The 13,500-nt window shown below is 42.7% G+C and overlaps 1 protein-coding gene across 2 annotated transcripts in view; it reads left to right on the forward strand.

The window, feature by feature from the left end:
- SNX29 (sorting nexin 29) overlaps window positions 1-13,500 on the forward strand; it is a 565,512-nt gene that overhangs the window by 81,594 nt on the left and 470,418 nt on the right. For both annotated transcript variants that reach the window (XM_077275156.1, XM_077275157.1), the window contains exons 10-11: window positions 1,326-1,419; window positions 3,861-3,943. In XM_077275156.1, the coding sequence (XP_077131271.1) occupies window positions 1,326-1,419; window positions 3,861-3,943 (177 nt within the window). The remainder of the gene's footprint in view (window positions 1-1,325; window positions 1,420-3,860; window positions 3,944-13,500) is intronic.

The raw sequence follows: 13,500 nt of genomic DNA on the forward strand, positions 1-13,500 counted from the left end.
CTTGTACATAGGGGCAGTATTATGGTAGTTATATTCTTGTACATAGGGGCAGTATTATGGTAGCTATATTCTTGTACATAGGAGCAGTATTATGGTAGTTATACTCTTGTACATAGGGGCAGTATTATGGTAGCTATATTCTTGTACATAGGAGCAGTAGTATAGTAATTATATTCTTGTACAATGAGGCAGTATTATAGTAGTTATATTCTTGTACATAGAGGCAGTATTATAGTAGTTATATTCTTGTACATAGGGGCAGTATTATAGTAGTTATATTCTTGCATATAGACGCCGTATTATATTAATTATATTCTTTCACATAGAGGCCGTATTATAGTAATTATATTCTTGTACATAGGAGCAGTATTATAGTAGTTATATTCTTGTACATAGGGGGCAGTATTATAGTAGTTATATTCTTGTACAATGAGGCAGTATTATAGTAGTTATATTCTTGTACATTGGGGCAGTATTATAGTAACCTTATATTCACGTACGTAGGGGGCAGTATTATAGCCTTTATAGCCTTGTACATGGGAGCAGTATTATAGTAATGTGTACGAAAATGAAGAGAACGGCTGCACTCACCAACCTTCTTTTGCAGGTCACTTTATTCAGTCCATTTCAATACGGCACGGGGGTGTATACATGGGGTAATGCGGCGGCTGAACGACGGCCGTTTCGCACCTGTCCGGTGCTTCAACGGGTTCCTTGAACAGGTGCGAAACGGACGTCGTTCAGCCGCCGCATTACCCCATGTATACACCCCCGTGCCGTGTTGAAATGGACTGAATAAAGTGACCTGCAAAAGAAGGTTGGTGAGTGCAGCCGTTCTCTTCATTTTCGTACACATCCATTTGTTTTCTTCTGGCTTTGGCACCCGACACCCAGCAGGACAGCGGCAGCTTAATCACCTACAGGCTCGTAAAGTGCAGGATCAGTGGTGCGGGTCGCTGACTTTCTTGGATAAGTATTATAGTAATGTTTAACTGTAAAAAACAGAAAAGGGATGAAAAGCAGGAGAGATGCCGGGCGCTACACTCATTAAGCCTCTTTTATTATAACATCAGTACATATTTAAATTTGGTGCCTGAAAAATGTTATTTGACTCCCAATTTTTTTCAGTTTTAGGGACCAGTGCCTCCTGGATATGGAAAGGAATAAATGTTAGTGCAATGTTCTGTCCTAAAACTTGTGACACTTTGCCTTGTGCTATAGATGCTGCTCTAGCCTAAAGGTCATATTAGTATGAAATTGTAAATCATTACACATGGTTGCGTTTTTGGTATTTAGCAGTAATAAATATTTTTTTTTTGTGACAGATTCTGCTTTGAATAATTTACCATACGGTGATGAAAATGTCAGTGCTGCCCTTGCTGTAGAGTTGGCTCAGAGAGGATCGAACATGCAGTTCAGGTAACAAGCAATAAATTAAGTGATGAAAAGTGTCTACTTGATCACACGAGAATTGGATCAGTTTTAAAGGGAATCTGTCAGCAGGTTTTTGCTACCTAATCTGAGAACAGCATAATGTAGGAAAAGAGACCCTGATTCCAGCGATATGTCACTTAGTTTACTGGGTGCGCACACCACCGCTTTCTGTGTACATTAAATATTGACAGTGAGCTGCTTATCGGTGGAGGGGGCGTAGTCGGACAAATGCTCACGTGAACACCAGTCCTGGCAGTGATAATCTCTTGGTGATAATACAGTGTAAGTAGTCAACTGCACACAGCCTAATAAATGACACATCACTGAAATCTGTGTTTCAGCCCTTATCTTCTGTTGTCTTCAGATTACATAGCATAAAATAGCCGACAGATTCCTTGTAATAAACAGGTTATCCATGATCAGACAAAATTGGGCAATAGGCAAGTAAAAAAAAAAATGACAGTTTACATGTGAAAACCCCTGCGTCACCACGCTGCTGATCTCCTCCAGCAGTCTTGCAAAACTGCAGCAATGATGTCTCCGTCTATAACTTGTATTTAGTGCAGTCACTGGCCTTAGTGGTGATGGCGAAGTCTGTGATTGGTTGCAGCGATCACATGTAGTGAATGTGATGTCACCAACGCAGTTTTGGAAAAGTATCATCAGGGAGCATTAGAGAGGCAGTGCTAGAGGGCAGAGGCTTTTATGGGTTAATATTACAGATTCTTGTATTTTAAAGCTTTATCATCTATACAATACTCTGGACAATACTTTTAAGGTTCAGGCTCCACTCACCCGCTTTTCTCTATATTTTATCTAAAAGAAACCCTCAGTTCTACAAGGTTACAGGAGACTTACAATTGGCAGCTTTAAGTTGGGCTTATGAATATTTACTTTCAGAATATAATATCATGTTGGGTTATGCCTAATGGTAAACTCGGCTCTGCTATATCTGTAATTTATATTTTTATTCTTCTTCTATTGTGGAAACGCCTATTTAGGGAGAGCTTTTGGGGAGACCCAAGGGTTCTCGCATGTCTGCCAGTGTTGATCATATCAGGAAGGTGTCTGATAGGAGACAAAGCATACACAGGGGTCTGTCTGTGTGCAAACTTAAGGTACCTTCACACTAAACAATATCACTAGCGAGCCGTGACGTTGCAGCGTCCTGGCTAGCGATATCGTTGTGTTTGACAGGCAGCAGCGATCAGGATCCCGCTGTGAGATCGCTGGTCGTTGCTGAAAGTCCAGAACTTTATTTCGTCGCTGGATCTCCCGCTGACATCGCTGGATCGGTGTGTGTGACACCGATCCAGCGATGTCTTCACTGGTAACCAGGGTAAACATCGGGTTACTAAGTGCAGGGCCGCGCTTAGTAACCCGATGTTTACCCTGGTTACCATTGTAAAAGTAAAAAAAAAAAACACATACTCACATTCCGGTGCCCGGCGTCCGCTTCCCTGCACTCCTCCTGCATCCTGTGTAAGTGCCGGCCGTAAAGCAGAGCGGTGACGTCACCGCTCTGCGCTGTGGGAGATGCCGGAGATGTTCGGCGCTGACACAGGATGCAGGAGGAGTGCAGGGAAGCGGACGCCGGGCACCGGAATGTGAGTATGTGTTTTTTTTTTTACATTTACGCTGGTAACCAGGGTAAACATCGGGTTACTAAGCGCGGCCCTGCGCTTAGTAACCCGATGTTTACCCTGGTTACCCGGGGACCTCGGCATTGTTGGTCGCTGGAGAGCCGTCTGTGTGACAGCTCTCCAGCGACCACACAGCGACTAAACAGCGACGCTGCAGCGATCGGCATCGTTGTCTGTATCGCTGCAGCGTCGCTTAGTGTGAAGGTACCTTTAGGCTATGTGCACACGTTGCGGATTTCTGTGCGGATTTTTCTGCTCAGTTTTTGAAAATTCCGCAGGGATAACACACTGCGTTTTACCTTTACAGTCTTTAGCACCTGGTCAGAAAACCAATAACCTGTTTTGTGAAGCAAAACGCAAAGATTTCAAAACTAGACATAGATATAAATTGTTTAAATGACAATCTAAAATCTTACTGCTAACACTTCATACTTTTCATTTGCAATACCACTTTTCCATTGGAGCCAAAATGACAAAAGATACGGCCATGATGACCAAGCACAGATTTGCAAATCCCTAATTTACATGCAGACAACCTAATCAACCTAATGTTATTTCAGAACAGAGTGTCAGTTCACATTATATATGAAGTTTGCAAAATTTGGGCTATGAGTATAATTTTTTTTTTTTAAGTTCTCCGTATTAAGAACTAGCATTTTATGAAAGGTGTCACTTTTGAATACTTTGAGCAAAGAGTTTATTTCATCACTGGATCGATGTGAATAAAGGATGCCTTCATTCATTTGATTCATTCTTTATTGTCCATGTTTTTCTTCCGTACAGCATGGAAGCCAGTCCATCAGCACCAGTGACGACAGTAAACAACGTGTTGCCTGCAGAGCAGGGGCCAGATGCAATGACCATGAGTGAGTAATCATCACAGCTACCTGGTTATTAATCTGTAATCAATTTAAAGGGAATCTGTCACCCCAAAATTCGTCTAAGTTGCGGCCACCTGCATCAGGGGCTTATCTATAGCATTATGTAATGTTGTAGATAAGCCCCCAATGTATCCTGAAAGATAAGAAAAACAAGTTAGATTATGCTCACACAGGGCGGTCCCAGTTCTGTTCGGGTCCGATGGGTATCACGGTGTGGGTCCGGCGCCTCCCATCTTCGTACGATGACGTCCTCTTCTTTTCTTCCTGCCCCCGCTCCTGCGCAGGCGTACGTTGTCTGCCCTGTTGAGGGCAGAGCAAAGTACTGTAGTGCGCAGGCATCGGGAAAGGTCAGAGAGGCCCGGCGCCTGCGCACTGCAGTACTTTGCTCTGCCCTCAACAGCCACCCACACCGCGACACCCATCGAACCCGAACTGAACCAGGACCGCCCCTGGGTGAGTATAATATAACCTGTTTTTCTTATCTTGTAGGTTACATCGGGGGCTTATCTACAGCATTCCAGAATGCTGTAGATAAGCCCCTGATGCCGGTGGCCTTAGGGTACCGTCACACAGTACCATTTTAATCGCTACGACGGCACGATCCGTGACGTCGCAGCGATCGTATGAATATCGCTCCAGCGTCGTAGACTGCGGTCACACGGTGCAGTCACGGCGCTGGAGCGATGCCGAAGTCCCCGGTAACCAGGGTAAACATCGGGTAACTAAGCGCAGGGCCGCGCTTAGTAACCCGATGTTTACCCTGGTTACCAGCGTAAACGTAAAAAAAACAAACAGTACATACTTACATTCCGGTGTCTGTCCCCGGCGTTCTGCTTCTCTCCACTGTGTAAGCGCCATAGCCGGAAAGCAGAGCGGTGACGTCAGACGTCACCGCTGTGCTCGCTTTCCGGCCGGCGCTCACACTGCAGAGAAGCTGAGACGCCGGAGGACAGACACCGGAATGTGAGTATGTACTGTTTGTTTTTTTTACGTTTACGCTGGTAACCAGGGTAAACATCAGGTTACTAAGCGCGGCCCTGCGCTTAGTTACCCGATGTTTACCCTGGTTACAAGCGAACACATCGCTGGATCGCTGTCACACACAACGATCCAGCGATGTCAGCGGGTGATCAAGCGACGAAAGAAAGTTCCATACGATCTGCTACGACGTACGATTCTCAGCAGGATCCCTGATCGCTGCTGCTTGTCAGACACTGCGATATCGTAACGATATCGCTAGAACGTCACGAATTGTACCGTCGTAGCGATCAAAATGGTACTGTGTGACGGTACCCTTAGCTTATAGGCAAATTTTGGGGTGACAGATTCCATTTAATCACTAAGTTACTTAAAGGGATTGTTCGGTCTTAAGCTGCAAGCCTGCATTCACTCTATGTGACTGTAGACTTGTTAATCCTGACACTGCGTGCTGTGAGGAGTCTTCAGTTCAAGTCATAGGAAAGGCTGACGTGACCACAAGTATGCAACACAAGTGTGTTTCTGGCCTTGCTCAATAGTCTAGTCGGAATGTGTCAAGAAGTTTCTATATATTAAATGCTTCATTCCTGGCATCGGAGATAACTCACAGCATGCAGTGTGCCTAATGTGAGGATTCACAAATCTGCAGTCGCATAGAGTGACTGCAAACTTGTAGCTTAAAGCAGGACAACCCCTTTAAATTGTTTCCCATTAAAACGTTCATATAGTGGCTTGTGAAAGTGTTCACCCCACCAACCTCTTGGCATTTTTTGTTTTTGCTAGCTTATATCCTGGAATTTCATTGTTTTTTTTAGGGTTTGCATTATTATTTATTATTATAGCACCATTTATTCCATGGCACTTTACATGTGAGAATGGGTATATATAATTAAAAACAAATACGATAATCTTGAACAAAGAGTCACCGACTGGTACAAGAAGAGAGAGGATCTTCCCCGCAAGGTCTCAGTCTACAAGGGATGGTTGAGGATACAGTAGGTGAGGGTAGGGCTGGTCTTGCAGGGGTTGGGTGGAACGAGGGTCACTTCAAGTTGTAGGTTTGTCGGAAGAGGTGAGTCTTCGGGTTCCTTTTGAAGGTTTCCAAGGTAGGTGAGAGTCTGATATGTTGGGGTAGAGAGTTCCAGAGTAGGTGGATGCATGGGAAAAATCTTGTATGCGATTGTGGGAAGAGGAGATAAGGAGATTTTGTGAGGATCGGAGGTTACTTGCAGGTAAGGCTAGGTTCACATTGCGTTAATGGCAATCCGCTGACGGCATCCGTTACATAGCGGCACTAACGCTATGTAACGGATGCGTTAGCACACCCATTGACTGCCATTATGTAGCGCATCCCTAACGCATGTCATAATCGGCATGCGTTAGTGATGTGCCGTCATTCTGTGACGGACCCTCGGACGCGGTCTGCAGCGTTTCGGTGTCCGTCACCGCTAGCACAGATGGAGCATCTGCGCTAGCGCGATCACATAACGTGATCTTTAAAAGGCACTTGTGTGGTGCAGTCCGTTTAACGCATGCGTTGAACAGACTGCACTAACGCAATGTGAAGCTAGCCTTAGTACCAGGAGGCTAGGTCACAAATGTATGGAGGAGACAGGTTGTGGGTGGCTTTGTATGTCATGGTTTGCATTAGTTTATGTAAAGAACATGCCTACAACTGTCAACATTTAGTTTTCTTTTTATTGTGAATCAAATAGCAAATATGTCAAAATACCTGACAACGTCAGTGTGCATAACTATTTATTCCCTAAAGTGCATGTTGCTGTGCATCTGTACAATAAAAACATTTAAAAATTAGTAACATAAAAAAGTGTGTGTGTGTGTGTGTGTGTATATATATATATATATATATATATATATATATATATATATATATATATATATATATATACATACATATACACATATGGAAAAGAATACTTGACAGTAAGAATGCAAAAACTTAAATAGCTAATTTTTAGCATTTAACAAAATGGAAAGAGAATGTACTAAAGCGGAATCTATATCAAGTCAATATTTGGTGTGACCAACTTTTGCCTTCGAAACCGCATCACTTCTTCTATTTAGACTTCACATGGTTTTTGAAGGAGCTTGGCTTGGAGGTTGTTCCAAACATCTTGCAGAACTAACCACAGATCTTCTGTAGATTTCTCTTGTACAAATCTTTCCATGTAATCCCAGACCGACTCGATGACAATGAGATCAGCGCTCTGTGGGAAGCATATCATCACTTCCAGAACTCCTTGTTCTTCTTTACACTGAAGATAATTCTTAATGATATTGTCTATATGTTTGCGTTTGTTGTCCTGCTGCAGAATAAATTTGAAGACGATCTGATGCCCACCTGATGGTATTGATTAAAGGATAAGTATTTGCCTGTATTTATGACCAAATTCCCATTTCCATTTGTTCAAATGTGGTCCCAAGCTTGCAAGGAGCCTCCCCTTTGTTTTACTTTTGCTTGCAGACACACGTTATTTTACCGTTCTCCAGTGACAAACTGCTTCTGTTATAGACAGATATTTCACATTTTGACTCTTTAGTCCTGAGCACCTGTTGCTTTTTTTGCACCCAGGTCTGCTTCCATGCATAATTGAGTCACGTGGCCTTATTTCCATGTCAAAAGTATGTTTTTTTGGCCACAATACTTGCATGAAGACTGCTTCTGGCCAGACTTCTCTGAACAGTAGATGATTGCAGCTGGGTTCCACTAGTTGCTGCCAATTGATGGCACTGCTTGACATCTTCCTATTTGAAGTGAAGTGAGCATAGTGTGTCTTTCATCTGCTGCACTAAGTTTCCTTGGCTGACCACTGTGTCCCCAGTCATTAATGTTGCCCATTTATTGGTGCTACTTCAAAAGACCTTGAATAGCACATCTTGCAGCCCCCAGTCGGTTTTTAAACTTCTGCCTGGAAGAAACTATGTTGATGCAGTATAACTACCTTATGTCTTGTTGCTGTGCTCAGTTTTGCCATATTGTAATATTGTATGACTTGTGAATTGAATCAGTCTTCTGCAACTTCACCTTTGTAACAGATTTTGCCTGTTCCCAGTTTTAGGCCAACTTATGAAAATTATGATTATTATCACCTGTTTGGTGTTATTAGTTTCTCATACACTTGAATATGCAAAATATTTGACTTTGTATTACGGTACAGTACGTTGAAGAAGTGATGCTGCTTTGATAGCTAAGGGCGGGCATACCAACTATTATTTTGAGTTAGTTCTCTTTTTTTTTGTTCATTTTCTTTACATTTTGTTAATTGATAAAAACAAACTATTAATGCTTCTATTTTTGAAACCAGTCTTTTCAGCATTTTTTTTTTTCACTTTTGCACACTACTGTGTATATATTAAGAGATCGAGCCAACCGAGGAAACTACTGGAGAAAATGCAGGATAGAAGTCATATAGTGGCCAGAAATAGGGTTATTCTTCATGTGCACACATAACCGCTTATTCTGAAAGGGTACTTGAAGGTACAGTTACACCTAAGGGTGTTATAATTTTAGCAAATAAAAGTGGAAAAAAAGATGTGGCACTCACTACTGACATACCGTTCAATGTTTTATTATACTAGATTGTTGGGGGGGCTCATATTAGAGACATACAATTGGGGCAACAGCTGTTTCGCATTCAGAATATGCTTCCTCTGGTCCTTATCAAGGTTGGCTTCATCTGGTCCTGACAATTGACTATTTCGCATTCAAATATGCTCCTTCCATCACTAACAGGGGTCAGGATCATTATGCTTCATCTGGCCCTGACCAACCGGTGTTTCACCGTCGAATACACTCCCATCTGGCGCCAAATAGAGTTAAGGCTGGATAAAGCCTAATTGAATGTAACACAGCTGTTGCTCTGGTATCATTCTAGAATAATGAAACATTGAACATATTATGTCAATAGTGAGTGCCATTTCTACTTCTTTTACTATTTAAGTATTTGTTTCGCAAGGAAATCAGAAGATCTATTGCAGATGCCATTAAATTATTTGCTTACCGAGGTATAAGTGTGCTTCTGGTTTGTTGTGACAGCCATTTTTGCAAGTCAAAAGAATTGCAGACTATATGGTTGTGATTTTGTTGCTGGTAATACTGGCAGTATGGTCTCCAAACAGACTAGTTATTTGGTTTGACTCCAAAAAGTGAAGATCCACACACTATCTTATACGTCTCTTTATCGGTGCACTTCATTCATCTTGTCCATTACTGGTAATACTGTCAAATTGTTGATAGAACAAGCTAACAAAATAACAGATGGTTGTCAGGATCTGATGGTCACTTTTAACAGCTGTCGCTTATCAAACATGACTCCCTTCGCATTGTCACTTTTGGAAAAAAAACTGGTGAGCCCAATATCTCTGTGAGACTGCGGTGCTATTCCATATACAGGTATTCTTCAAAAAATCATTTGTTTTTAACATCTGAGTCCATGGGTGACATGTCACTATATACCTTGGGAAATCGTCCGTACATGTACCTCGAAATATTTTATGAATAAACCATCAGCTAAAAAAATGGTTTACAGTGCTAAAGTTGGTTAGAAACTTTGTCAAAAACTTGCACACACTTGTACAAAGAATGTTTTTTTTTTTTGTGCCTATAAGAATGTGCACAAAGTTTGAAGGCAGCAAAGCCACGAAGGAGCACATATGGAAACAGAGTAGAGAACTGGGGCTTGCGAAAGTATTTATTGACTTTTTACCTATTTTGTCACATTACAACCTGTGTTTAAATATGTTTGTAATCCAATTTGTGTGTGGTGCAGCAACACTAAATAGTCTGAGTTGGTAAAGTAAGAAAAATATAGGCATAAGTCAAATTTATCTGATAACTCTGAAGGAGCTGCAAAGTTCTGAAGCAGAGACTGGATTATCTGTCCATATGACCATAATTAGCCATACACTCTATAGAGGTGGCCTTTATGGAAGAGTGGCCAGAAAAAAAGCCTTTACTTACACACAAAAATTGTAACGCCCTCTTTGAGATTACTAAAAGACATGTAGGAGACTCCCTAAATACATGGAGGAAGGTGCAGTGGTCAGATGAAACCAAAATTTAACGTTTTGGCCATCAAGGTAAACGCTATGTCTAACACAGCTCATCACCCCAAGATCACCATCCCCACAGTGAAACATGGTGGTGGCAGCAACATGCTTTGGGGATGTTTTTCGGCAGCAGGAGCAGGGAAAATGGTCCAAGCTGAGGGGAAGATCGATGGTGCGAAATACAGAGATATTTTTCAGCAAAACCTGTTTGTCTGTCAGTGATTTGAGACTGGAATAGAGGTTTGCCTTCCAACAAGACAATGACCCAAAGCATACTGGTAAAGCAACGCTCAAGGGGAAACGGGAAAATGTTTTTGAGTGTCTTAGTGAAAGCCCATACCTTAATCCAATTGAAAACCTATTGTCAGACTTGAAGATTGCTGTTCACCTGATGAAACCATCAAACTTGAAGGAGCTGCAGCAATTTGGATGTGGAAAGCTCATAGAGACTTTTTCAAAGCGACTTGCACCTGGAGTTGCCGCAAAATGAGGCTCTACAAAATACTGACTTTAAGGGGTGAATAGTTATGCACACTAAAGTTTTCAGTTATTTTGTCATATTTATTGTTTGCTTCACAATAAAAAGAAAAACGAATGTTCACAGTTGTAGGCATGTTCTTTACATGAACTGATGCAAACCACTGTACACATGTGAAACAAGCCGGTATATGTGTTAAGCTTTTACATTTCTAAGTAAATCTCCCTTTTACTCAGATAACCATTTTACACCCACTTGGCATTCTCTCAATCAACTTCATCAGCTAATCACCTGGAATTACTTCCAATGAGCAGTTATGACTGGTCCAGGAAATGTTTGCTATCATCGGGTGTGTTTTGCAGAGCCAGTGTTGGTACACAGTGCTATACAGTTAAAGGGCCACTGTCACCCCCTCCAGCCGTTATAAACTAAAAGAGTCACCTTGTGCAGCAGTAATGCTGCAGTCTAACAAGGTGGCTCTTTTAGTTTTTGATCCCGTTATTCCCTCAATAAAGCGTTTTAAAATTTGCCCTAACTACCTGTCTGCAGACCTGGAGGCGGTCCGAAGCCTCCTCTGTGAATCTCCCAACGGCCTTCACTCTTCTCTTCTGGGGATGTGGTCGCCGCCCCCTTCGCGCTGTTTCTTCTTAAATCCGGCGCCTGCGCTGTGTGTGCCTGCCTGGGACAGGCGCAGTCTTCATTGTCCGTCATAGGTCAGATGCAGGGTGCCTGACTGCGCCTGTGCGGGCAGTGCGGCCACCCTGTTGCTGAAGCCCCGCCCCGCACTGTTATTCATTATGCACAGTGCGGGGCTGGGGTTCCTGGGCATGCGCACTGCGCTGTTCAGACGCTCCCCAGCTCAGATGCTCCCCCAGCTCCCCCGCCTTCCAGCGTTGTTATTTGCGGCTGCTTCATTCCAAACGCTGGCAAGGAAACCTGTATATTACGGCAACGCTGGAAGGCGGGGGACCGGGGGAGCGTCTGAACAGCGCAGTGCGCATGCCCAGGAACCCCAGCCCCGCACTGTGCATAATGAATAACACGGGGCGGGGATTCAGCAACAGGTTGGCCGCACTGCCCGCACAGGCGCAGTCAGGCACCCTGCATCTGACCTATGACGGACAATGAAGACTGCGCCTGTCCCAGGCAGGCACGCACAGCGCAGGCGCCGGATTTAAGAAGAAACAGCGCGAAGGGGGGCGGCGACCACATCCCCAGAAGAGAAGAGTGACGGCCGTTGGGAGATTCACAGAGGAGGCTTCGGACTGCCTCCAGGTCTAAGGACAGGTAGTTAGGGCAAATTTTAAAACGCTTTATTGAGGGAATAACGGAATCAAAAACTAAAAGAGCCACCTTGTTAGACTGCAGCATTACTGCTGCACAAGGTGGCTCTTATAGTTTATAATGGCTGGAGGGGGTGACAGTGGCCCTTTAAGAGTCCTATTCCACAACTGTTCTAAGCCAGAATATGATAAATATGATAAGAACCAGTCAACTGAGTAAATAAGTAATGATGGACTGCTGATTTTAAGACTTGAAGGTCAGTCAATCCACATAATTGCTTTGCTAGAGTCTTGAAGGTATTCTCAAGTGCAGTAAAGGAAACTAACAATCACTGTGGGGAAACTGGCTCTCATGAGGACTGCATCAGGAAAGAAAGCCCAAGAATTATCTCTGCTGTAGAGGATAAGTTCATCAGAGATGCCATCCTCAAAGAAACAAAAATTGACAGCACCTCAGATAAAAGACCTCATAAATGATTCACAGACATCAAGTAACAGACACATCTCAATATCATCAGCTAGAGAAGATTGTAAGAAGCAGGCCTTTATGGTCCAATTGCTGCAAAAAAAAGCCACTATTGAGGACCTCACACAAGAAGAGGTGATTGGTTTGGACCAAGGAACACAAGGACTTGACATTAGAACAGTGGAAATCTGTATTGTGGTCTAAGTCAAGTTTTGCTACCAATCTCCATGTCTTTGTAAGGCGAAGAAAAAGTTAGCAAACGCTTTCTACATTTGTTGTCTACCGTGAAGCATTGAGGGAGAGTTATGATGGTGTTGGTGTGCTTTACTGATGAAACTCCTGCTGATTTATTCCATATTCAAGGCTCACTTACCCAGCATGTCTACCACAGCATTCTGTAACAACTTGCGCCAACTCATCTGGTTTGCTTTTAGTGAGATCATCACTAAGATCATCAATGGCCCAAATCACACCTTTCAAGAACAAACTTGCAAGGGCAATGTGACCAAGAAGGAGCAGGATGGAGAGCTGTGTCAGATGGATTAAATTAAATTTCAACAAGTTCTTGCTGTAAACATAACACCATCTGTAAAAAAAAGATGAAATTGAAAAGAGGATGGCTTCTACAAATGGATAATGATCCTAAATACACGTCAAAATCCACAATAGATGACCTCAAAAGCACAAGCTGAAGGTTTTACAAGGGCCCTCACAGTCTCCTGATCTGAACATCAATGCAAATCTGTGGCTAGACCTCAAAATAGCAGTGCATGCAAGACGACCCAGGAATCTCACAGAGCTGGAAGAATTTTCCAAGGAAGAATAGATGAAAATCCCTCAAAAAGGAATTGAAAGACTCTTGTCTGGCTACGAAAAGAGTTTACAAGCTGTGATACTTTCAAAAGGGAGTGCTACTAGGTACTAACCATGCAGGGTACCGAAACTTTGCATCTGCCCATTTTCCTTTTTCAAATTTTTAAAATATAAAAGATGAATATATATATTTTTGCCTAAAATACAAAGGAAATGCGTCATCTTTAACTTTAGGCCTTTTTTTAGAGATCATTTCATCTTCAGCTTGCTTAACTGTTCACAATAACAGTCATTTTTACCAGGGGTGGCCAAACATTTATATCCCATTATGTATTCTTTCCTATTGTTGCTGCCTTAAGTCTGAAACTACAATGTGCACATACCGATAAGAGAAGGAAAACCATTGCATGAACAGATGAGTCCAAACTTTTTGACTGGTACGGTAGGTAAAAAT

The sequence above is a fragment of the Ranitomeya variabilis genome, chromosome 7, assembly GCF_051348905.1.
Source record: "Ranitomeya variabilis isolate aRanVar5 chromosome 7, aRanVar5.hap1, whole genome shotgun sequence".
NCBI classification, from domain to species: Eukaryota; Metazoa; Chordata; class Amphibia; order Anura; family Dendrobatidae; genus Ranitomeya; species Ranitomeya variabilis.